Source organism: Spea bombifrons, chromosome 5 (assembly GCF_027358695.1).
Source record: "Spea bombifrons isolate aSpeBom1 chromosome 5, aSpeBom1.2.pri, whole genome shotgun sequence".
NCBI classification, from domain to species: Eukaryota; Metazoa; Chordata; class Amphibia; order Anura; family Pelobatidae; genus Spea; species Spea bombifrons.
The window spans coordinates 84,933,423-84,958,873 of NC_071091.1; the positions used below are offsets into that span (position 1 = coordinate 84,933,423).

Here is a 25,451-nt window from a genome sequence, read left to right on the forward strand (position 1 = left end):
ATATTCTCTCGCATCCCTATTCTGGGTGCCTAACAGCTCCCGATTATCGCTTAAGAACAATCCGCGTCTGGCCCCGGCATCCTTCCAAACGAGGCAGGGGAGATCGCCTTATTTGCATGATTTGGGTTTAGTTCTCATTTAACGCAAGTGGATATTCCGTGGAATAATAAGAATAATCATCACCATCCTACTGGCAGAAGGAACCCCCCACGCATGCGCATGGATGATGCTCAGCCGGCCCTGGGTGAGCAGCCCAGCTTTAACGGATGTGACCACGGCAAAGATTTGCAGCTCTCCCCCGGCATTGATGGTGAAATTGTAAGTATTCGGGGCCGGAGCGCCGGTCACACAGCGGCGATACACCGGATCGGTCCTGCCAAAAGCATTATCTTATTAGCTGGCAGCCTGAGCGCTGCCTCTCTTGAAGATGGCGATCAGTAGGTTTTGTGAATTCTATTAAATTCACATAATTAGTTTAAGCATCCCTGCTCTGTGGAAGGCTTTCTGCGCCCTCCCTGACTCTGCTGATCTGCACAATGTTGGCATGTGTAGTAAGGATGGTTTAGGACAGTATGCTTTAAACTCATTGCATAGATCGGTGGTATTTAGCTGGTGTTATCAGACTCACACTGCGGTGTAACAAAGTACGACCCAGCTGTTTGTGCATGACAACTGGCTGAGCGTGATGGGAGTTAGACGAGATGCAGTCTCTCAGGCCTGCATTCTATAGTCTAAGGACTGATGCTTCGGTCCTGATTTCAGATCTGGCCTGTCTTTAGAGCATTAGATGTGTGGAGTTTGTGTTAAATTAACCAGTTCACTTCCCAGGTGTTATAAAGAGGTCCACCTATCTGTTGCTTTGCGCTGTAAAGGCAGGGGGAGCAGCAAACGAATTCTGCCGGTACATGGAAGTACACGACCGGACAATGGACACGCGCTGCATGGCTTGGGATGGGGACAGCCCGATGCTTTTCTAATCGATTGTATAAACATCAATGGCTGCGTAATCTAGAGTTTCTTTAGAATAATCCAAGAGCAAACAGCAGCGCGATCGCTCCATAGAAGGCTGTGTGTGTAGCTATGATGATGAGCGCTTTGCACTTACTCTATCGATTGTGTGTTTTAATGATCCCGTGGAACCCGGTGCGACGTGCTAGTGAGTGACACACACGGCATGCGTGTTATTCCACAGCCGATGGATGACGGTCACACTCCTCTCTGTGTATCCTCTCGTCTTATCGCCCACGTAACCCAGCTCGTGTATTCTCCGTGCGATAGCTCGAGATCTCCTCTCACTCAGATTCCTCTGCTGCCTCACCGGCTGCGGACGATCACTCATAGCACACTCAGCCAGGGGTCTGCTTGGTCGGGCCAAACGGGCCAGATTCAAGCCTTTAACAGGCTGAGTTTGTACATTAATCGGTAAGGTGTGATAGAGTTAAGGGACTGTATGTAGGACTGTATGACAGCCATACCAGCACATATAGTGATACCTTCAACCGTATATAGGTACATTCAGCTACATATAGATCGTATACGGACCTATCACTAATTGAATGGAAAGCGTTTACATAATTTCTTTTAATTCAACTCAATTTACTATGTGAGCTGTATTGTCCCGGGTAGTTTTTAATTCTCCTGATTAACTATTTGAACGCTGAAGGGCTTCTCAATGAAATTTAGATTATTCTGTCTCAACTGCTAGAATACACAAGCATATGCACCCAAATCATCCAAATGGAGCTTTGCACCATGCAAACAGGAATGGGCTTTTCACTTGACAGGTCAAACATTCAAGGGGAAACCATATTACATTGAGACCAACTCATAGATGTAGTTTATAATTCTCTATTTTTATTATATTTTATATATATTATACATTTATTATATATAACCATTTAAAAACCAACAGATGCAAACTCATCAGCATTGGTCAAACCTATTAGCGGGCATTTGGTGCAAATGATCTCAATTGATCATTTGGCCAAGAGAACATGGTATTTATCAAATAGCTTTAAATTGATGTGAAAAAAAATGATGCTTTGCTTAATTTCTAATGCTAATAATCTCTCTCCGCAATGCCCTAGTTATGTCAGTGTAGTTTAGTACAAACTATGGTTTAGTGCAATGATGGAGGAAATAGGAAGAATGCTAAGGAGAGGCATTTAAAATGAAAGAAATGTTATCACTTTGAAGTTTCCGCCAATGCTGACCTATTCTGCGTGTTTTGTATCCAGAACTTTGTATCATGAAAACTGTACTAATAATGTTTAAATCATTTGAAGTGTGGACTTTATAGTGGTTTAAGTCTTGAAGAACATAATGTTCGTCTAATTTGTTTATGGAATGTAATTATTTTAAATAAATATTCTTATTTAGAATCAGTAGCCTTTATTTCTCATCCCCATCCATAACAACACCTATTTAAAAGATTGTGATCTAGGTCAAGAACCTCCCACTTTTCCCAAATCCTACTGTTGTTTACCGATTAAAATAAGATATATATATTGTGACAAACTATGTAGCACGAGGGCCATAAATTTCAGATTTAGCGATCTTAAGCACAGTCCTCTAGGGCAATAAGGCTCAGGAACAACAACTTGAGTTTCAACTGCTCCAATGAAACGCCCCAAAACATAAAAAAAAGCAAGAAACCTAGCTCCCAATTGGAGCCCTATCTAACTATTCTTTACTGGCCCAGACCAACCAGCCTAAACACCTACTAGCTACACCTCCCAGCCATGACCCAGCTAAGCCAGGCTCTGGAAAACCTCCTCCAGACAACACACAAAGGTCCAGGCAGGTATTGCCTCACTTGGCTCAGGGATAGTCTTCTTCAGGGCCTCTACTTGCCCTGAGGGCACTGAGGAACTTCCTCTTCCCACAACAGTCTCCCTGATCATCAGGCTCCAGGGGGTTTTATTGCTCAGCACCTGTAAATGACGCAGGCCATAGGAATCCCAGACAGATCCTGCAGCCCTCTAGTCTCTTGTAAAAGCCAGCATGAATTTTCCATTGGAAGGGCAAATGGAGAGTTGGCCCACCCTGCGCTCCAATTTCTCCAACCCAGGGACCCATCTGCATAACGTGTATAACACCTGTGCCCAAATTCCAAAAAAGCATCTCTTTGAAGTTGACAGTGTTACAATATATACTGTGTATAATACCGTGCAAAAGTTTGATTCAGGAGTTACAGAATGCTGTAAAGTAAGAATGCTTTCAAAAATAGACATATTAATAGTTTATTTTTATCTTTTAACAAAATGCAAAGTGCGTGAACAGAAGAAAAATCTAATTCAAAACAACATTTGGTGTGACCACCATTTGCCTTTAAAACAACATCAGTTCTTCCAAGTTACGCTTGCACATAGTGTAGTCTAAACATCTTGGAGAACTAACCGCAGTTCTGTCTCTTCATATAATCCCAGACAGACTCGATGAGATTGAGATCAGGGCTCTGTGGGGGCCATATCATCACTTCCATGACTTCTTGTTCTTCTTTACAGTTAAGATAGTTCTTAATGATTTTGGCTGTATGTTTGAGGTTGTTGTCATTATTAAATTTATTGCCAACTAGAAGCCTACCTGATGGTATCGCATGATGGATAGGTATCTACCTATACTTCTCAACATTAAGGCGACTTTTAGTTCATACCAAATCTCCAAATCCATTTGCCGAAACGCAACCCCAAACTTGCCAGGAACCTCCACCATGCTTCTACTCATTCTTGTACCACTCTCCAAAAAACTGCCTTCTGCTACAGCCAAATATTAAAATGTAATTAATTAATCAGTCCAGAGCACCTGTTGCCATTTTTTAGCACTTCAGCAGTTCCAGTATTTTCAACAGTTGAGTTGCCTGGCCTTGTTTCCAGAGATATGTTTTTTTAGCCGCATGAAGACCGACCAGTTCTGATGAGACTTCTCAGGACAGTAGATGGGTGTACCAGGGCCAATGATGGCACTGATGAACATCTTCCGAGGGAAGTAAGCATGATAAAGTTTCTTTGACCAACCACTGCGTCTACGCTCCTCCAGAGCTTCTTCAAAAGAGCTTTACAGAACATCTTGAAAACCCTGTGTCTTGAAATGTCTGCCTGGGAGAGACCTTGCTGAGGGAGTATAACTACCTTGTTGCTGTCCTTAGTCTTGCCATGGTGTATGGCTTTTGACATTAAACTGTTGTCAGCAACCTCACCTTGTTAGTGACTTTGGCTTTTCCTAATATAGTTTTATTCTTTCTATAAAGCTGTTTCTGTTCTAGTTAATGATTCTGTTTCAACCTACACATTAAATTGCTGATCATTAGCACCTGTTTGATATAGTTGTTTAATCATATACCTAACAATATGACCACAAAATCCCTGACTTTGTGCAAGTGTACCTAAAAGAACTGATGCTGTTTTGAAGGCAAAGGGCGGTCACACCGAATATTGATTTGCTTTAGATATTTCTTATGTTCACTCGCTTTGCACTTTGTTAAAAAAAGCTATTTAAACAATTAAAAAATAAACTATTAACATGTATTTTTGAAAGCACCCTTACCTTACAGTACTTTTTCGCATCTGCCTAAAACTTTTGCACAGGATATATATATATATATTTATACAGTGTATGTTATCGCTCAACTGTTGTTAAGTTGCTGATTGTTGTTGATTGGTTTGAGCAACCATTGTAAGGGTGGAGTTACTACTGCTTTTTCTGATACTGATATTTCTGTTACAATGAGACATTTAAACTAAATATCACCAAAATAATCATACTGACCAAAACACAAGCAATATGTTTCAATAAGTTATGCATTTAAAGAATAAGCCATGTGTATTAATACATTAATATTAATACATGAATATTGTCAAAATGTAACATATAACACAGAAGAAATAGAAAGGGAGAAAGTGTTGTTTATACGGGAACATTCGGCATAATTTTCAAATATGATGAAAACTGGAGCGTAGCAAAATAAATAATCAATGCCTAAAGCACAGCATCTGCCTTTCCCTTTTAATTGATGGTGCAATTAACACCATCGTAACACACACAAGTTCATAGCAGAATATTTTATAGGGCTGATTTAATCACGTATCTAGATCGTCGAATTTAAGGGTAAAAAGAGCGAGTGGTTTGACTCCTAGGGTACAAAGTGATGTAGCATGTGCTCAGCCTAGTATACTCATTTAAGCGGATGTAACTCTGATACTTCCCACAACTTCCCACAACTCTTTCCAAGTAAATTAAAGCACACATCAGAGCAGTAATTCAGAACAAAGTAATTGAACATAAAATCCAGTAAAATTGGGTCCAGATCTCCTTGATACCAACTGAAACTACTACAAGAAAAATATAACACGTTATTATTAATACAGCAACTGTTTTCATATATATACGTAGGTAGTAAATATATGTAAATCATGTCTATAATTTAATTTAAAAAGAATGAATAATATCAAATAAATTAATATCTGCAAAAGGACATCTCAATAAGTAATGAAAAGGATATTGAGGCGAGATGCACATGATAGCATGACCTAGTATTATAATCCATAATGCAAGTAGAGGTGCCTAGCGTTGGAAATCGTTTTGGTTTCATATTTTGTTGTTTTTGTAGGTCTGGTTTAGTCTGTGTTGGATTAGTATTAAAAACTAAAAAGGTGCTAGCATTGCAAGAGTTATTTCTAAAATCCCTTTTTAACTTGTTCCACCTTCATAGGGTTAGCTCAATATAAATATTTTTAATATAAATTCAATCCATGCAGTTAGGAATCTATCAGTAATTATAAGAATTACTATTAGTAGTAACACTGAAATTTTATGTGTATGTATGTGTATATATATATATATATATATATATATAGTTTATATATATATATATATACATATATATATAAATATATATATATATACAGGAACACTACTGTTCAAAAGTTTGGGGTCATGTTTTTATGGAAAACAAAAATATTTCTAGCTGTGTAACAGAATTGCAAGCGTTTTCTGATGAAAACTTAATTTGGATTAGTAAACACAACGTGCCATTGGAACACAGGAGTGTGATGGTAGCGATAAACGGCCTCTGTACGCCTATGAAAATATTCCATTAAAAATCAGCTACAATAGTCATTTACAACATTAGCCACGTCTACACTGTATTTCTAATCCATTTGATGTTATTTTAATGGACAAAATTTGCTTTTCTTTTACAAACAAGGAAATTTCTAAGTGACCACTAACTGTTTAACTTCTTTAGTAGTCATTGTCTGGGTTCTATATTTTAAACAGGTCATTAAATCACAAACTGTCTCTGTTTGAACCAATTAAAGGCACACTCCAGCCCTCATATGCACGTTAATGCATTTTGAAAATACAAGAAGGGCTTCTGCAGAATTCGCTAAATGTATTTGCCTCTTTTTTCACGCCCAGCTAAACGCCCTGCAGAAGATGCATGAATTTCCCTGGCCACGATGTCTCCGTCTCCAGCCAGATCCAGCGCAGGCTCTGGTATAACTATACTTCAATAGCTATTTGCTTTTATTGGATTAAAGAATGATTTCTAGGGCAGATTTGGACATTAAACTGTATTAAATAGTGTTTTAATGTTGCATTTTGTTGTAAAACTGTTAAAGGGACAGTATAGCCATCATATGCACTCTAATGCATTTTATTGCTGTTACTTTTGCCAAAGCATGGGGGGATTCTGCAAAGTCCATCCTTATGCATTTGCCTCTTGCCCTCAGCTATTTTGAATGCATGTCATTTACCTAACTCCAGTCAGCTTCGGCACTGCTGACGAGGAGGCTACTAGCTTCCAGCTCTGATGTTTTATTTGTTTATATTGAAGAGTACTTTTAAATGCATTATTCTTTAGTGGGGTGCCCCTTTAAATTCAGCAAGGCAGTGGAACAGCACCTTCAATACATTCTATTACATAGTGACATAACCATACCCGGGAACTCTCTCCGGGTTTGACCCGGAAATTGTCAGGTTAAGCACCGCTTCTCCGGTTCTCTGGGTTAAGACCCGAATCCCGAGTCGCGGGAGCAGGGTCTTGACACGCCTGCTCCCCGCCCGTTTTCCCTTTAAATGGGGGTGTTTCCCGCTGCCATCAGCGGGAACGTCCCAGATGTCTGTGGGAACTCCCACTGACGTCAGCAGGAACGCTCCGAGGTTCAGGGGAACCTCTCGCTGACGTCAGTGGGAACTCCCACAGACATCACGGGACCGCCCACTGATGTCAGTGAGCAGTCCTGGCCGCGTCCTGCAAGGGAGCCCAGAAGCTCCCAGGTATGGAGATAACCAGTAAACATACAGTATATTGAGTTGGCTAGAGATACACGTGGCACGTTTGACATACGTGTTAATAATTACACACAGCGGGGGATTGATTGCTATCAGTAATCAAGATTACTTTGCTTCTAAATCCTTCATTTGAGATTTTCTACCCCCCCCATGACTAGGGCAACCCAACCCACCGCCGGAAATAAAGAACCTTAGTTTATGGTTTAGTATATGGAACTATAGGAGGTGTTATCCCTAACTGTACAGCTAATATAAAGCATATGGGGATAACGTTCAATATGGCAGAATCTTGGCAGGTTCATCTGGTGGTTGGAACCATGGTTTTGTAATCTTTTCATTGACGCAATGATGGTGTCCTGTTCAAAATATGAAGCTTAAATGGTAAAAATTCTTTTTAAGAAATTTTCTGGCTAGTTCATTTTGTGGCTATGGCTGTACACTCTTTTTGTAATAGGCAGTTTGTCTTGAATTTGTCTATAAAGTTGAGATATTAGGAATGATTGATAAAATAACTGCAAGCATATGAAGGGCACAGTGCCTTAAAGATATATTCCAGCCATCATATTCCCTTTGATGCGTAAGATTGCCGAGAGATTGCTTTAGATTTCCATGGTGTCTACTTGCAAATATATGGGGAGATTCTGCTGGATTCTTGCATATGATATACTTACTGCAAGTCAACAACCAGTGTTGGCTCAGCAAATGTTGGGGGGTCTAATGAGATCTCAATATGAGTAGAAAGCATTGCGTTCAATAATAGAAGCAGCCAATCAGTGGTCAGAACTGTTGAGCCATAGAGAAGATGGGTAGCTGCAGCTTCTACCTAAGGTAAGTGCTTGTTTTTTTTTTTAAAGGAACTTATGAACTGTCTCTTTAAATCATGTTATGGCATAAAGATATGAATCAACTAAATTACTGGCATTGCAATATTATTTTTATAACTTTTGTCCGTTTGTCCTGAATCTAAGACAAGACTAATGAGCAGACTAATTGGGTGTACAGTTGTTCTCTGACATTAAATTCTATGCCATTGTTAGTTGGACAAAAATGTAAATGTAACGTGAACTCGGCCATCCTTTCGTATAATTTACTTCTCAAGATAAAAAAAGATCTCCCCTTGTTCAATCAAAAAGCCTTTGGAGAAAATATTTTTAAAGTTTTTTAAGTTTTTTTGCTCTTAAATCTGTGAATGCAGAAATTGAGGTTGACATTCGGGAAATATACACGTGACCTTGTATTTGACACGCTAGGCGATGATTCAGTCTAGGTGAGATAGACCTGTCTCGCATTCACTATAATTTCTGATGAAAGAAAAATAAATGAATTTTTGGGAAGTTGTTACCCAGTAAAGGTATCGCATTAGTCATTAGCACATATAACACATTGTGACTCAGGAACCAATATGCTGTATTCTGCACTCTTAGAACTTACAGGCCAAACAACATGAGTCAGTACCTAGTATGGTAGTACAGATTTTTCTTTGAATCCATTCATGATAAAGGCAGACTGACAGTAAGTAGGTTGCGTTGGTTTTATGCAATCACTTTATCGTCAGCACCGGTACATGTGTTGGCGGGGGAGACCTTGGCTTTGTATGTATTCTCCTTCTGTAAAAGTGTCTTTACATAGGGCACGATCTCATTGAGATCACACATTCAGAGTTTTGTCTCCAGCATCTGTGTAGGATCATTTACTACTGGCCATTTGGCCGGAATTGTCCCCGTGGTCTGAAGGTTTCCAGCGTTCTTCTATATATTGGGCTACACTTCCTATAACTCATGGAAGATAATATAGAGAATAAGGACAAATAAATAGTCTAATCAGGAAATCAAAAAAGTATATATGGCTTTTTTTATCATCACCAAAAGATTTCTAAATACTTGTTGGATCTCCTTTGTAACCCAAATGTCCCTAATTATCCTAGACCTAGGCCTGAATATATTGCTGCAAACATCCCTGTCATATGGAGTCTTCATCAATCTCATAACTTAAATCAGTGAAAGCTGATATAATATCCTAAGACCATCCAAACTGTCTATCCACAGACAATATCATTTCATATCATTTGTCTAAATATGTGTATACAATATTTGTTTACAAATCGCATCGTTTTTAAAGTAGCTAACCCAGAAAATGGCTTTCTTAAAAAAAATATATATATATATTAAAGCTTAATAAGAGGCGCGCACTCACTGACATCTTTTGAAAATAAGGAAACTGCAGAATACATTTGTATGTTCTAGTTTTACATACTGGATTTCTGAGCAAACTGATACAATATACTGATACAATAGTATTATTTGTCAATGCAAACCTTAAACAAAGCAGGATTGCAGAACAGAAGTTGAGCATCATAGCTTTTATTGGGCCAACATAGAAAAAAAAATGCAGGGTCGCATAAGGTCTTGGGGCCACAGATGGAATCTGAAGAAGAGACCTCTGAGTTTGGGGAAGCTTTTATGCGCATTCTGCCAACATAGAGGTGTTGAGGTTTTGTTGGCAGGGATGCAGGAAGCTAAACTCTGTGGCATAAAGTGGCAAAACCACAATGTCTAATTAAAACTCATAGCCTGATGTTATCAACCTTATTCTCGTACCTGCCTTATAAAAGATGCCCAAACCAACGAGGATCAATTAGCAAGTAAACAGGGAACAGATAACTTAACGAGGAGGTATGATTGTGACACAAAGCGAAGATAATTTTTTTTTTCTCATGGCATTTGGATTTGGTCACCTATACAGTAAAGTGAGCACAGACATCTATAAATCTATATACTATGCATGTATAATGTTACAAGCAAATGTATAGCTCAAGGGAAAATTGTATTTATCAGTAATGTACTCTATGATGTCTGCATATGACATCATATGCAAAGTAACAGTCTAGGTAGGGAATAATTCATTTGCAAATGATGTCACACACGAGGCATAGATCCAGTAAATGTGTTTCTTTTTTCTCTTCCGATGCTTCACATCGGTTTGCAGTTCAATGTATATAGTTGTGAACCTCAAAACAACGCAAAACAAAAACACACACATTCTACTTATTCCACCAAATCACATTATTACCCATGGAATTATTAATGTCATTCGAGATCCAGAATGATCCGCAAAAACATGGAATCCCAAGGTTGCGGCCACATTATTTTCTGTGGACAACAGCCTCCAATGTTTTTTACATCATGGCTCAAAGGTTCAGAAGCACTATAATGGATTTAGGCTTGTGGATTGTATTTTAGTCGAGTGCTCGGCCATCTGAGGCTCTACCACGAGTGCCCGTATGCATTTCAGTTGCATTTATCAACCTGCTTATTAGAGAATGTGAGAAGTTTCCATTGTATGAATACTAGAGCATATTTACAAGCTAATTGCATAATGATAATAGCGTGTTACATCATGGCTTCAGGGATCCACAATTCGAACCAGAGACTGATAATTACAATGAGAGCTTTTCATGTAATAATGAGTATAAAGAAGCACCTTATAGCAGATGAGCACCATTATTTGGTCTACAACTTTTACGGCGTTGGTTCGGTATATTATATGATATATATTTTTATTCGAATTCTCATGTTTATTCTCTGCTAATGTGTCCAACATCTCCTTGCCAGCCTGTACTTAATGTTAATTAGATGTTAAGAATGCTTATTTTCTTCTCTGTGAACAGCTAGGAATGGGATCCGTTTAAACTAGCTGGATTTATGGGTCGAATTATTAAAAAAAAAAATGGAGTGGTTATCATCAAAATTGGCACATATTAAAGTAAAAAGGGTGGTAAGATTAGGAAACGGATATTAGGGAAAAGGAATAGAGGGAGAAAAGTGCAAGGAAAACTTTGTTAAAAATATTATTCTACAACACATGATTTCCTTCTGTTCTATTCTACTTTCCTTCTTCAGTTTCCTAAATAACCCAAAGGATTTATAAGCTGGGTGCGATATTGAGAGAGAACAGTACAGAATTATTATTTTTTGCTTCTCCATTTTATTTATAAAACCTCACTGGTAAATACATTTGAAATGACAAAGAAAATGACTTCACAAACTCTGTTGTAAGTAAAAATAAAGACATTTTTAATGCAGATTTGTCACTTTTTTAGACCTAGACTCAGTACTCAGTATTTACTTTACCGAGATGGTGGTAGTTTTCTTTTGCGTAAAGCATATAGTGGGTACCCATGTAATGTTAGAAAATGTTACTTTATTGAGAGGGTGGTGGACAAGTGGAACAGTCTCCCAGCTGAAACGGTGACTTATACAGTGAGGGGATTTAAATATGCGTGGCATAGGGCTATCCTGAATCTAAGCCAAAACCAAGGACTGATTACAGAATAAATAAAATTATATGATCATTATAAGAATCTTCAATGAACCTGATATCCAGACTCGACTTATTCTTTGTCATTCATGTCATCTTTTGGAGTCTTTCCCTCATCTCCACTCTGTCCAAATAACCTCACATGTGATAATTAAACACCCATCTGGTATTTTATTTCATTTCAATAATATTCAAATATATGTCAAAACAAATTCTAAATAGATGAAAATATCACATACAATAACACACTTAAACAAAAATATACATTTTCAAGTGCTAACTTGCCGTCTTACCAATAACAGTCAAACACATTAGTATCTGTTCTCATTTTTCACCTTTCAACATGAATAAATTATCACTGCTAGATATATCACGTTATGATTGAAAGGTTAGACTGCAAAGAGCACATGTAAATATTTTAAAATAAAAAACAAATGTTTGACGCAGAATGTGCCTGTGTTTAGGTGGCAATGGCAAACCAACCTCTCTCACGCATTGTTAACAAGAATCGCCAGATAGGACTTTAACACATATAATAGCTGAGTGTCCCATTTCAATTTTCACATCCCCCCTCCAATGCACACATAAACTCATGGAGGTGTTCTGTAGAATTCACTTATATGCATTTAACCCCTTCTCTAGAACTCCCACCCTGCCCCAGCTCCTTGACCTCCAGAAGACATGTTTGTCTGATAGCCTCCTACTGCCTTTGCTCATGTGGTATACCTACGGTCAGTCAGCTACAAAGCTGGCACAGCAAGAACTTTGAGGGGGTTAAGGAGACCCCCGTTCATAAAAACACCCACTGATTTCAAAGGGATGAGAAAATACTCTCAAACACACAATATCAATGAATATTAGATTGGATGAGGTGGCAGCACCCTAGTGACATACATCCATCATCTGTAAATTTTCTGTTGGCAGAATGTGCTGCCTTTTTTTCTAAAAACATAAAACAAGAAATAAAGCGAGTAATGCACCGCTCTTGGATGAATACCCTCCATGACACACAAGGAATGGGATCTCCACCCAGAGACTTAAGGTAATGTCCACTACTACCGTATATGTTACAGAAACTACCTAACAAAGAGACAAATGTAACTATTAAGATAATTCAAACATCATATTTGGCAAGTAAAAAGGCAGCTTGTGCCCCTGACATAAAAAAATCACCTTAGGCCTTCGCTGGGTATGCATTGGAATCTTGCTTTGTTCTGCGTACTTATCAGTCCTTATAATTCCAGCAGCAACCCGGGTATCTGAATGGCTTTTATGCTTTTTTGGGTTGTGTGCCCCTCTTTTTTGGGATATTTTGTGTACAGTTAGGTGTCATTTTTCATCCCTCTTCAAATTATGTACACTTGACTGTTATGGGAATAAAAGTCAACTTCATCCACTAGTGCACAGCTGCGTACACTTAGTAACTGCCTGTTACAGAAAGAACTCAAGGCACAGTGAAAGGTTTCAAGGCTGGTTTATCACCGGCTGCAAGAAAAGAGGAAGAATGTCAAAATGGGGTGTAAATGCTGTATATTATAATACCTATATTTGGAAATGCACTAAGACTTCATATACAGGCTTGTTTGCCCCAATGAGACAACTTACTCGTGCCTTGGAAGACCTTTCAAAGAGCTTTTGCATGTCATGCACATTGTCAACTGAGACATCTGCAAATAATTCATGCACTGCACTGAGTACGCGTATGCTTTTGAATGAATATTTAGGCATTTATCATACTTAAATAGTTATGGAGAGAATAGTTTACTAGTACCAGTTACTATTGTTTTAACAAGGAAGGTTGTCTTCTGTTTATTGTTCCTTTAGGTTAGCTTTGTACCAAAATGGAGCATTCAGTTATAAGCTTAGAGACATGTTTAGACATGATCACATCTACTGAGAACTAGGATGATGGAGAAATACAGGTCTCTACAGAGACATAACTATAAATTGACACCTCTATCCTATCTGTAGAGGCAGAGTATGTCGCTTTGTGTTTCTTACTTTCAAGCAATAACAATGGTTAAAAAATGCCACAGTACAGACATTTAATATAAACGGTGTTTCTTTCATTCTCTTGTTCTCTTGTATGCAATGTTCTTGAGTTTGAGATATGATCATTGTCTGACCTGGTCCAGAGAATTTAAGCTCGCTTAACATCGGATTATAGAAATGAAATACAGGCTTGTCTACATTTAATACCAAAAAATCACCGGTTTCATATGCAGGTTTAGAAGCGCAATAAATATAAGCAGGCTATGGTTGGAGCTGCTGATTTAAATAAAAAGAGGGTGCAGGAAGCACGTTGCTTGTATTTCGACCTGTTAATTTTAACATGGTGAGTTTTCCTCGGACTACGTTTTAATAGACAAGTAGAAATGTATCATCTATCTTTCCAACATCTGAATGCACTAAGACTTATTGTATTCCCGGGAGATAAATATAAAAGGAAAAGAAGTGGAGGCCCCCTAGACAGAGGCTTGAGCATGCCTTTACCTTTTGAGCACCAAAGCAACAATGAGTAATTAGGTGCAGGAAATTGTATTGAAACTTGCTTTGCTGATAAAACAAAGGCTGAGATGAAGTACATGACGAAACGGTACGTAATCATCTGCGTTACCCTTATCTTAAGTTAATGTTTTTGTTACGAGAGGAGTAGAATATAAGTCTGATGAGCCAGGTGTACCACAGGTGTATAAATTCAAGCACCCAGGTGTATAAATTGAAGCAGGCTGCATTTACAAACATTTGTGAAAAAACTTCCACTGGCATTAAATCAGCACAAAAACTATGCGGCTGGAGGTTCATGAAATGGGTTTCCATGCCCGACCAGCTGAACACAAGCCTCATATCACCAAGAACAATCCCAGGCGTCGCATTGAGTGGTGTAAAGCATGCCACCACAGGACTCTGGAGCAGTAGAAATGGTTTTTGTTGAGTGATGAATCACGCTTCTCTGGTAGTCTGACTGGCAAGTGTGGGTTTGGCAGGTGCCAGGAGAAAAGTTTGGTATAGGAGGCATAATGGCTATTTTTTCAGGGGTTGGGCCCCTTAATTCCTGTGAAGGGAAATCTTAATGCTTCAGCTTACCAAGACATTTTGGAAAATGCTATGTTTCCATCTTTGTTTGGGGAAGGCCCTTTTCTATTCTAGCATGACTTTGCAGCAGTGCACAAAGCAAGGTCCATAAAGGCATGGTTGGATGAGTTTGTTGTGGAAGAACTTGACTGACCGCACAGAGCCCTGACCTCAACCCCATCGAACACTTTTGGGATGAACTGGAAAGGAGATTGCGACCCGGGCCTTCTCGTCCAACATCAGTGCCTGACCTCACAAATGCTCTACTGGATGAATGGTTGACAATTCCCACAGAAACACCCCAAAATCTTGTGGAAAGCCTTCCTAGAAAACTGGAAGCTGTTATAGATGCAAAGGGAGATCTGTCCAAAATACATTAACAGAAAGGGAATACAGAAAAAAATGTAACACAGAATACATAAATGAGTAAGTTATTCCCACAACATTAGCAACCTATTGCCCAAACACTCTCAGAAATGAATTTACTAATCTAGGTCCATGTGTTTTGGGTATTTTTTTTAGCAAATGATTCAAACCTATTATGAGACTTTGGGTTATTTCGAACATGTCTTCTTACTTCCTGTTGTTTATTCCAGTTATTCGAAGTCCAATAAACAACCGGCCAATCAAAAAAGAGGAAGTTAAGAGCATGCTGGGATACGTGATCTGAGCAGATGTAACACCTTAAGTCTTAAAAATCCATATAATGTGCATTACCACCAAGATATCTGTGTGGTAGGAGCGTTACAGAATCTGCTGGCCCACTTGCTGTTCCTTACTGCCCGGACCCCACCTTTGTCCCTTCCAGCTTCCCTACTAGGGGGTAGACTCTGGGGAAGACCTCCTGTGATCTTCCTAGGTATGGCTATGTGTTCTAATGCATTTGAAGCAACATTTACTGGATAGGAATAGATGGTTCGTTGTCAGTAATTAGCATCAGTAACAGAGTTCTGCCATTTTTTTTTCTAGTCCCATACAAACCTGTAAAAGTGTATCATCCAAATCCATATCATGCAATCTGGACAATTCAGTGCACTTTAGAACGTGCACAGAATGCATTTCCAAATTACCCCACAGGGAAAGTGGAGCTGGGATTACATCTGCTGAAGAACAACCAGGAATAAGGAGCCCCTGCCAACTTTATCCAGGGTTACGGAGATCTAGACCAAAGCACATATTTGATTTTTTTTACTCTGGTATTAAATCTGATAAAAGGCCGGATTTGCCTTAACACTCAAACTATATATACGGCATTCAGTAACCTCCCCCATCCACGTAGTATACATTTACTAACTGGAAAATGTAGAGAAAGTCTAAAAGTTAGTTATGCTCTAGAACCGTAGCTGCTACTGACTACAGATCCTATAATGCTCAGCAGCTAACATGTAGATTCTTTATTCCTACTCTGAGAGCCAAACCCCATTTAATCAATCCATTAACCTTATCTGTTTGAAATTCAGTTGATTGGCACAAAGAAAGATATGTCATTTTTTTTTCTGCCTGAAGAATAGGGGATTAACAACGTCCATAAATATTTAAAAAAAAAACTCATTAAATCAAAACAGCAGTAAGCAGCTTTTGTCCATCCCTGATCTGTTCTCATCTGTAAAGGAATACTATTTAATAATCCTTTTGTTATGGAGATGGCAGAAATCGTTCAAATGCAGAGTGCAGTGCGATAAAAGCATTGTGCCCTAGCCTATATATACTTGGACAGAATCAACGCATGTAACGTATAAACATAAAACAAATCAAAATAGTTTTCGAATCATGCAGCACACGCTTCTGCTCCTTTCTGCACCCCCAGAAAAATGCTGCGCAGGAAATGCGCCAATCATATCTCCTTGCACGTGATGCGCATGTACTGCAGCTACAATACACGGCTGCCAGCCGCTCCTGCCATCAATTTAAATGGAAGCGCTGCAGCAGTTGTGTAGAAAGCATACTTCTGTATGCTTCTGCTTTCAACAGAGACAGGCAGTAGGAGGAGCAAATGAAAGCAGATGTCTCTTTTTAATCAAAGTATGTCTGCGCTGATTTGTATTTCTATACTTAAATATCTGGCTTGCCGGTATTCTGAAAATATTGAATAGAACACCTACCAACCGACCTTAGCTGGGCTCCACTAAAGCCCATTCCATAGCTCTCTAGTCAACATACATGCAATTGGTGGTGAAACAATAGATCATCTGCATTAAGGTGCCACTGGCAGAATTATGCTGTTTAAATCAGGATAGTTGGTACATATGCCAATATGCCACTCATTAATATTGGCATTTGGATTGTCTAATTCATAGTCCATAGTTTAGATCAACATTAGAAGGTTATGTTAAATGTGTTCCCTGTGTTACAGTATTATCATATTCTTGAATGATATGTGTGTATGTATGAGGTTCCAAATACTTTACCAAGGGCTAAGTTGCTCTATTTAGTAAGTGAAAAATAATAAGAATGCACCAGGGAACATGTTCAAAACAACACAGGAACCTGTTGGTCTCTGATGGTGCAATTTTCCAGAAGACTTCTGTTCACCGCTCGACAAATACAGCTCGGTATACATTATATATGTTAATAAAATGAGAATTTAAAGGATAAATTGACCCAAACATAGAATTAATAACTGTTAAATCTTAAACATTAAGATTCTATTTGTTCACCGTTATGTCAGGAGTGATCTGCGAGAAACTTTTAGCTCTCAGCCTTAAACTTCCAAAACTTCATTTTTTACGGCATCTCCAGAATGACTGTAGCGGGATTAGAAATTTTGTTTTTTTAATGAAATAAGTTTATGATGTAATGATTATACTTGACATTGATGTCATAGAGAACTGAACACTGCCAGGATACTATGTTGTTTTTGCTTGGTTTGTACATGTTTGTTTAATAAAACAAGACTGCGCTTACATGACTCGATCCAGTCTTTTTGGACAAGTTTACCTTTTCCATTTTCTGGATTGTGCACCTGGTACCAAGCATGCAAATCGTTCCAGAGGACAGCTAAAAATTTGTATAAGACAGAATTTGGACAATGCTTAATTTCCCTATCGCTGTTTGTTGTTGCACATGCTAATTAATCAGTTTTCTTTTTCATTTGCAATCTAAATATTCACATAAGGCGTCTGCCATAATGCCTCAATTATGATGCAGTGAGTACACGTTTTTTTTCTGTTCAGTTCCGGAGCAAATTATCATATTTGTGTAGAAAAGACATTTGATTAAGTCTGCCATTCTTATTTATTTTAGAATATTTTTTAACAATCATTTTTTATGCTAGAAATCTTTCTCTAGGGAAGCCTATAGTGTTCCATATTATTGCCTGATAACTAAAGTATGTTTTAATGAAAAATAGTGTTCTTGTATTGGACAAACTTCGTAAAACTTATTCTAAATTTGCGCAATTCTTTATGCATTTTTAACTAATTTTTGCCACCCAAGCCTATTGTATAATAGTACCTTATAAAATGATTGATTTTATATGGCAGCAACGAACTCAGCTTTCCCTCACATCTTAGTCGAATGGTTTCTGTGTTAACAAAGAGTTAATGTATTTCAGTGATACATCCCAGTATATCGGCTACATAAAAAATGTGACCTTTGCCTATATAATCCAGTTGTGTTTTATTTGCTTAGATTGAGAATAGCTTTCATTTGTAACAAGGCCAAGGGATTAATGGAAGTGAAATGGAATTATCATTCACCATTTGAGTCAATGGAGTTATGTTGTATTGATTGTGTGGTATTGTGGCCCTCCAACTGCCCTAGTATTATATGTATTAAAACGTACAAGTGGAGGATGCCAGATGGATAGCCATTTGTTGCATACAACATTATTGTTGATTCCCAGAATTGCCTGGTTAGAGTGACGAAGAAACACTCACCCTAGTGGCTGTATGTAGAATTGCAAGTAAAAATAGTTAAATTATATTATGATTATTATTTATTATTTTATATAGCAGCATAAGATTCCACAGCGCTGCACAATGGGTAGACAGGACATAACAATTAGTATATAACATAACAAGATGACATATAGAAGTCCCAAATCTTCAAGTCAGGGTATCACCAGGGCAGTTCCTCTATGATAGCCCTCCCCTGAGCTCTTTATTCATTCATTGGTTGATCTTTGATCTCGGATTATCCAGTTAAAGCTATCAGGAAGTTTTTTGTATTATTTCCATAAATCATAATAATAATATACAAAGTGGAACATTTAATTTGGGATTTAAGTTATTTTGTAGACATGGAACTTTTAAAGCACCAACGGATCTTATGAACTATTTGTAAAGATAGATAAGCTCAGATGATTCAATTAATGCATTGGATCGTTTAACTAGCCTTCCTTTATTATTATTAGAATCAACGAAACCTTGGCTATAAGTCACAACATTTACCTGGGAAGCTGATGTGTTTGAGTTTATCAACGGTGTACTTAGCCAAGGGAAAAACCCAATAAAACATTAAACATCCATATTATTTTTTGAACATTTATTTAATAAAAAGGACCATGAAATATTGTAGGAATTATATGAGTTAGATAATCGTGTTTTCATGAGATATTATTCTTCTGAGCCACTCATGGAAAAATAAAATGCAAATGACTACATAGGACAACTTAATATAACAAACCTATGTGCAATCACCCACCTCTCTGTAAGCAGGGACTCTGGTTAATGAAGGGGAATTCTCCAATGGTTATCAATTTTTGCTCCAATGCACTGTAACCTGGATTCCTATAAGCTTTAAGCTTCTGCTTTAACCAGATTCTACAGCTAACTGCCTTGTAATCTATTCCAACTCTGTCCTTCGAGGTTATTTAGTTGATGACAGTGATTTTAACTGCTCATTGATCTGATGCACTTGTTTGTTTGTATTCCAGCCCATGGGATCAGAGCGGATGGAGATGCGTAAGAGGCAGATGTCCGTGCATCAGGAGACAGTAAGCTCCACTCAAGCACAGCAGGGCGTTGGGAATAGGGGATCCAATGCCTGTTGCTTCTGTTGGTGCTGTTGCTGCAGCTGCTCATGGTATGTTTGACATACATTTTCCATTGTGAGAGCTTGTTGATATTTTCACCACAGGAGTTGTAGTTGCTCATGCATGGCATTAATGTAAATTGTTATAAATAATTACCACTTAGCATTAATAAATAATATGAAAAAGAGATAAGAAGTTTTTATAAATAAAGGTCTCTGAGAGAGCTTAATGGAAGCATGGTTCTCTCGCTATAAGTTCGCCAACTAGCATTTGTATGGTAGGGAATATAAATATTTGGTACCTGAGCGGATCCTATATTTGGCCTACCATTTTAAAATATCAAAACACCCACACTATCGCTCACTCATACAATCTCACTCACTCCTACTTGCACTCTCTTACTCAATCTCCCTACTTTTCTTCCGTGCATGTCCTGTCTCCTTTCCTGCAGCCCTCCTTCTTCTCTTGCTTCTTCTTCTATTGTCTTCTTTCTTCGTCCACTTTTCCCTGGTATCAGCTCAGCTGACCAGGCCTTATGGAGCTCTGTCTCAAAAAAGGTGGAGCCTCCTCAGTGGAGCCACCTGGGACAGACCGCTCCTCTCCACCGAGTATGCCACTGTTTTCTATTTTATGATTAATATTTCAAGTGTTTTATGAATAAAAGTTCAAGATGGTTGTGCATTATTATACCTGAGGAGGTCTGTGTTGGCTCATGGAGAGAGATGGAGTGTAAGACAAAGCCAAGCATCTTCTATTGTTTAATATTTGGTCCTTGTGATGGTCTATATAAATGCTCTGTGGTGGTCTGACAAGGCCAACGGTTAGCTTGTGCTATGCTGCTTGCAAGCGCACCCTCCTCCAGCCCTAACATAGACAGAGATATTTTAGGAGACATACAGTACTGAGCAAAAGTTTTAGACAGGTGTGAAAAAATGTTTTAAAGTATGAATGCTTTCAAAATTAGACATATTAATAGTTTATTTTTTATCATTCAACAAACTGCAAAGTGAGTTAGCAGAAGAAAAATATAATTGAAATCAATATTTGGTGTGACCACCCTTTGCCTTCAAAACAGCATCAAATCTTCTAGGTACACTGGCAATTTTTTTAAGGAACTCAGCAGGTAGATTCCAAACATTTTGGAAAACTAACCACAGCTCTTCTGTGGATTGATGCAGTTTTAGTGGATTCTTTCTCTTTGTGTAATCCCAGACAGACTTGATGATGTTGAAATCAAAGCTATGTGTTGGCTACACCATCACTTTCAAGTCTTCTTGTTCTTCTTTATACTGAAGATAGTTCTTAATGATTTGGCTGTATGTTTGGGGTTGTTGTCCCTGATGGTATTGCATGATGAATAAGTATCTGCCTGTAATTTTTAGCATTGAGGAAACCATTTATTCTGACCAAACCCACAACTCCATTTGCAGTCATTCAGGACCTCAGACCTGAATTTTCATCCTGCTTTTTTTAATTGCTTAGTCAACTTAATTTGTCAATTGCAGATACATTTTCAGACTGCAGTAACATTGTGGAATTTAAGACTCGACATGATCTTCTCTGATTTCACTTCTATAATGTTAATCAGCCATTAAGCCTTAGATTCAGGATAGCTTTATGCCTGAATTAAGGTCTGAGTCTTTACATCAGACAAAGTGGGCAGACTAGAAGAGCCCAATGGTTATTGTCTGCAGCCAAATTTTATGTTTTTATGTTTATATGTTTAAGAAATAGTGTATTAAACACCTTGTTGATACAATAAGTAAGACAAATTAAAAATGTCAGGTTGGTTGAAAGGTACTGGGTTTGGCGGCTTTTTGACAGGAGGTTTTTCTGTTGTGTACAGTCATTCAAGAGTTTTTAATATTTCTCCATGTTTCAGTCTCACTGTCAGAAATCGAGATGAAGAAAGAACAAGGAGGTCTTCTAATGAAATCAGAGGTGAAGGCATACCAAACTGTGAGGAAAGGTATGTATGGCATATATTTATGGCTAACATATAAATATGCAAGTACGAGGGGCCACAACTGAACAATACTTTCTGTGAGTGATTGTATTTTATTGTCCAAAAGCAGCCACATTCCAAAGAAGACACATACAACAGTGCAAAACCAGGTCATACTAACAGCAAACAGCAAAATTCCATGTTATACAGCGTGTGATATTACTGCTGTTACGTTAATGCTGTCATAGAAAGACATTGATATTACTCTAAGCCATCTCAGAAAGCAAGCAGGCCACCAACTTTGCATTCCAATCAAGAATGGTTCAGAGACTAATAACTAAATGAAAACAAGACATCTGTTTTAATATTATCATACATAATTTAATATAAATCTTTTTGATGGAGATTATTTTTTTTACACAAAAACATGATTGTCTTTATTCCTTTTACCATTAGTCCATCCCCTACTCTTGAAGATGTGTACTCGTGGGGACAGTCGTTTGACAAACTAATGACTACTCCAGGTGGGAGAAACGCTTTCCGTGAATTCCTGCGAACAGAATTTAGTGAGGAGAACATGCTTTTTTGGATGGCTTGTGAAGACCTTAAAAACGAATGCAATAAGAACATAATAGAAGAAAAGGCACGGCTAATATACGAAGACTACATCTCAATTTTGTCTCCCAAAGAGGTATAAAAAGCACAAGATTGCATAAAACATGAAAGAGTTCACATAGTTTTACATTTCTCAGTCATTCCCCAACCATGGAAGCATTCAGTTCAAAGCAGTAACGCTCAGTGCTGGTTTGCCCTTCATAAGAATATCAGGGAGTTGAATTGTTTTTGGTGAATAGACTCTTAAGTTTTCTCCTACATGCATTTATTCTATTCATGACAATTATCAATAATAATCTGCTAGCGCAGTCACAGAGGTAAAAATGATTTTCATTAAGCTCTATGTTTTTTAAAGCACCAACAAGATGAATGCTCTTTTAAATGTTATACCCATCATATTTGAAGCCAAAATCCGAACTTAATGTTGTTTTATTCATCGTGTGGAAAAGACAGCACCAGTTGTCTCATGTGTTAAAACATCAATCATAGCACTTTGGCATAGTCACTTCTGAGGCTGGCTTTACAAGCGATTTGGGACTTACCCAACACCTTTTTTAATGAATCATATTTCAACAGAAAGAGTGAAACAAATAGTGTTTTCACACATTTACACTGCGAGGATACTGAGGGAACAAAACATTTGTACGGATAAACAATAGGAAGACATTTAAAAAGAATGCCAAGGGAGATTCCCCTCCGAGGGGACATTATTTAGTCCTGGCGTGCTGGATAATAATTATTTTTCAAAGAACTTGACCTTTCCAAGCAAGCATTACAGACACGAACAATAAGCTATTACATCATTAATATCTCTTCACATTATAAGGGCAGGAATAAAACCTGCCAATCATTTGGGTTCCCTACCTTTAATCATATTTTTATAAGTATATCCCGGGAACTTTTATTATCATGTCACAGCATGGACCAAGTTGCTCGCCGTCAGAGGTATCAGCCAGTGGTGCATTATCTTTGTCTATTTGTGGTACGTGTGGAAAGGTTGCGTGAACAATGGATGTGACCCAAAGTGTCTCTACTTTATTTGCAGGTCAGCCTGGACTCCAGAGTCAGGGAAGTTATTAACAGGAATATGTTGGAACCTTCCCAACACACATTTGATGATGCTCAGCTCCAGATATACACCTTAATGCACAGAGACTCCTACCCACGTTTTATGAACTCTGTAATATACAAGAATCTTCTTCAGTCCTTGTCGGAGAAAAACAAAGAATCTTAGTTATGTTTCCTTTTGTTTTGTCTTTTGTGTTTTTTAAATTACAATTTATATTGTTCTATGTTGTTCTTGTTATTTATTTTTTAAAAAAAGAATAAAAACCTGGGGTACCAATCCTTGGCAGGGAGTTAAGAGCTACTCATACCCTTACCTGAAAGTGACACTCAGGCTTATTTTAATACGGACTATAATTCTTACCTTCTGCTGAGGACCCTTCGTTGCCATGCCTGCTCCAGGTAGTGATCAACCTTACCAACTTTTTTTTTTCCCCAAAAAAGTTGGAGAACATTTTTAAGTGAAATATATATATATATTACCCCTTTGGGCATCTTAGGTGTGCGCTCTATATTTGTGGAACACCCCTCTGGTATTCAAAGGGTTAAACGCAGTAGTTGTATTTTTACAACAGTAATTAGCATGTACTCAAAGACATGGGTTACCCTGGTGGACGTGCCTTGATGTTTTAGGAGGATTTTCTAGGCAGCACTAGGTTAAACCTTCACTTACATTTATAACGTCTTACAAATGGAAATATTGTTTTGGGTTTGTATTTCCACTTGGAGTATATTCATGAGAAAGAAACCAGCAGTGCGCTGACCTAAAAGTAAAGAGAAAAAAAAAAAAATACTGAACAACCTCAAAACTGTCAAAGCCAATTTTGTGAAAAAAACTGCTTTTAAATGTTTTTTTTTCTTCATGCTGGGAAACCGTTACAAGAAAGTTATTATTTTCATGGAAACATTCTCACAGATTATTCAATTAACTAAAATTGTGAATGTTTATAACGGTTAGTTTTGAACAAAAAAAAAAAAGTTAAATGTGGATATTTACATTCTTTAGCAAAAATATTACTGTAATAAAGCACAATAGTTTTATCTGAATAATTGTTTTTATTTAATAACTTAATACAATGGAAACTACTATGTAATCTAGAAACTACTGTACCCGGAGGTATTTTCCTGTGGGTGGTGTTAGCAGCCACTTTTAGTGTTAAATTTGTCATTTTCTGTGCAGTTGTGCTCACACTGTAGCCTTCTTTTGACTTTAACCACAATGCCCACCATACCCCAAATCTGCCCCTTTTGGTTAGGAAGTGGTTATTTATAATGTATATTTTTTGTGTCAAGGTCCCTTTGAGGTATTTAGAGAACTCAGGGATCTCTCTTGGAACTGTATGGGACCCCTGTCATGTGACCTCATTGAGTCCATTTAATTATTAATTGTATTTAATTTTTACATTTTTGAAACAATTTTTAAAAATATATATTTTTTAAGAGAGAAACACTCTCTCCTGCTTTACGCTTTTGATCTTCATTGCTGCTGATAATAGAGTGATCAGTAAGCAGGGCACCACTGCCCTTCATTGGTAATTGCAGTACCCGTGATCAGCCAGCAGGTTCATCAGAGGTCTCAGGAGGGTCTAGATCAGTGGTTCTCAACCTTGCTAATGCCGCAACCCTTTAATACAGTTCCTCATGTTGTGGTGACCCCAACCATAAAATTATGTAATTATATATTGTGAAATGTGTTTTCCGTTGTTCTTAGGCGACCCGTGTGAAAGGGTTGTTCGACCCCCAGGTTAAGAACCACTGGTCTAGATAGACTGAGAATGCCGTTATTACACTGAGCGCTGTTACATCAGTTCAATCAGCAGGGAGCTAGTGACACCGGCTCCTTAGTTATCTAGACCATGTTTTATAGGATGCAATGATACATCCTAAGGGTCATGAAGGGGTTAATATAGGGATGTGCTTTATTTTGGATGCAGCAGATACATTACAGATGTAACCACACACAACATAATTAAATTATTGTCAAAATATACAGTGAAATATTTACGTATCTCTAGTCAGACCTTGCCTGGAGTCAGTGGCGTCTCCAGCTTTCATATTTAGGGGGGGCACATGGGGGGCCAGGGACCAAAGTAGGGGGGCCAATTATAAAATGGTACATATACACTATATATATATATATATATATATATATACACGTTAGACGTG

The 25,451-nt window shown here is 38.0% G+C and overlaps 1 protein-coding gene across 2 annotated transcripts; it reads left to right on the forward strand.

Annotated features, from left to right (window-relative positions):
• Nucleotides 1–24,335, forward strand: RGS20 (regulator of G protein signaling 20). Of its 2 annotated transcripts, none has more exons than XM_053467686.1 (5): nt 1–318; nt 19,562–19,710; nt 21,543–21,629; nt 22,062–22,296; nt 23,266–24,335. In XM_053467686.1, exons 1-5 carry the CDS (start codon nt 214–216, stop codon nt 23,452–23,454), a joined length of 765 nt encoding a protein of 254 aa, XP_053323661.1. In that variant the 5' UTR covers nt 1–213; the 3' UTR covers nt 23,455–24,335. The 2 variants fall into 2 exon arrangements, with proteins under 2 accessions (XP_053323661.1, XP_053323662.1); XM_053467687.1 differs by having other exon boundaries at nt 3–244.
• Nucleotides 24,336–25,451: the final 1,116 nt, after the last annotated feature.

Bases quoted from the DNA above. Each gene is read 5' to 3' on its own strand.
- RGS20 (XM_053467686.1), top strand. From the start codon at position 214: ATGCGCATGGATGATGCTCAGCCGGCCCTGGGTGAGCAGCCCAGCTTT. The intron at 19,711-21,542 runs GTATGTTTGACA...TCCATGTTTCAG, and splicing joins TGTTGCTGCAGCTGCTCATG to TCTCACTGTCAGAAATCGAG. The intron at 22,297-23,265 runs GTATAAAAAGCA...CTTTATTTGCAG, and splicing joins CAATTTTGTCTCCCAAAGAG to GTCAGCCTGGACTCCAGAGT.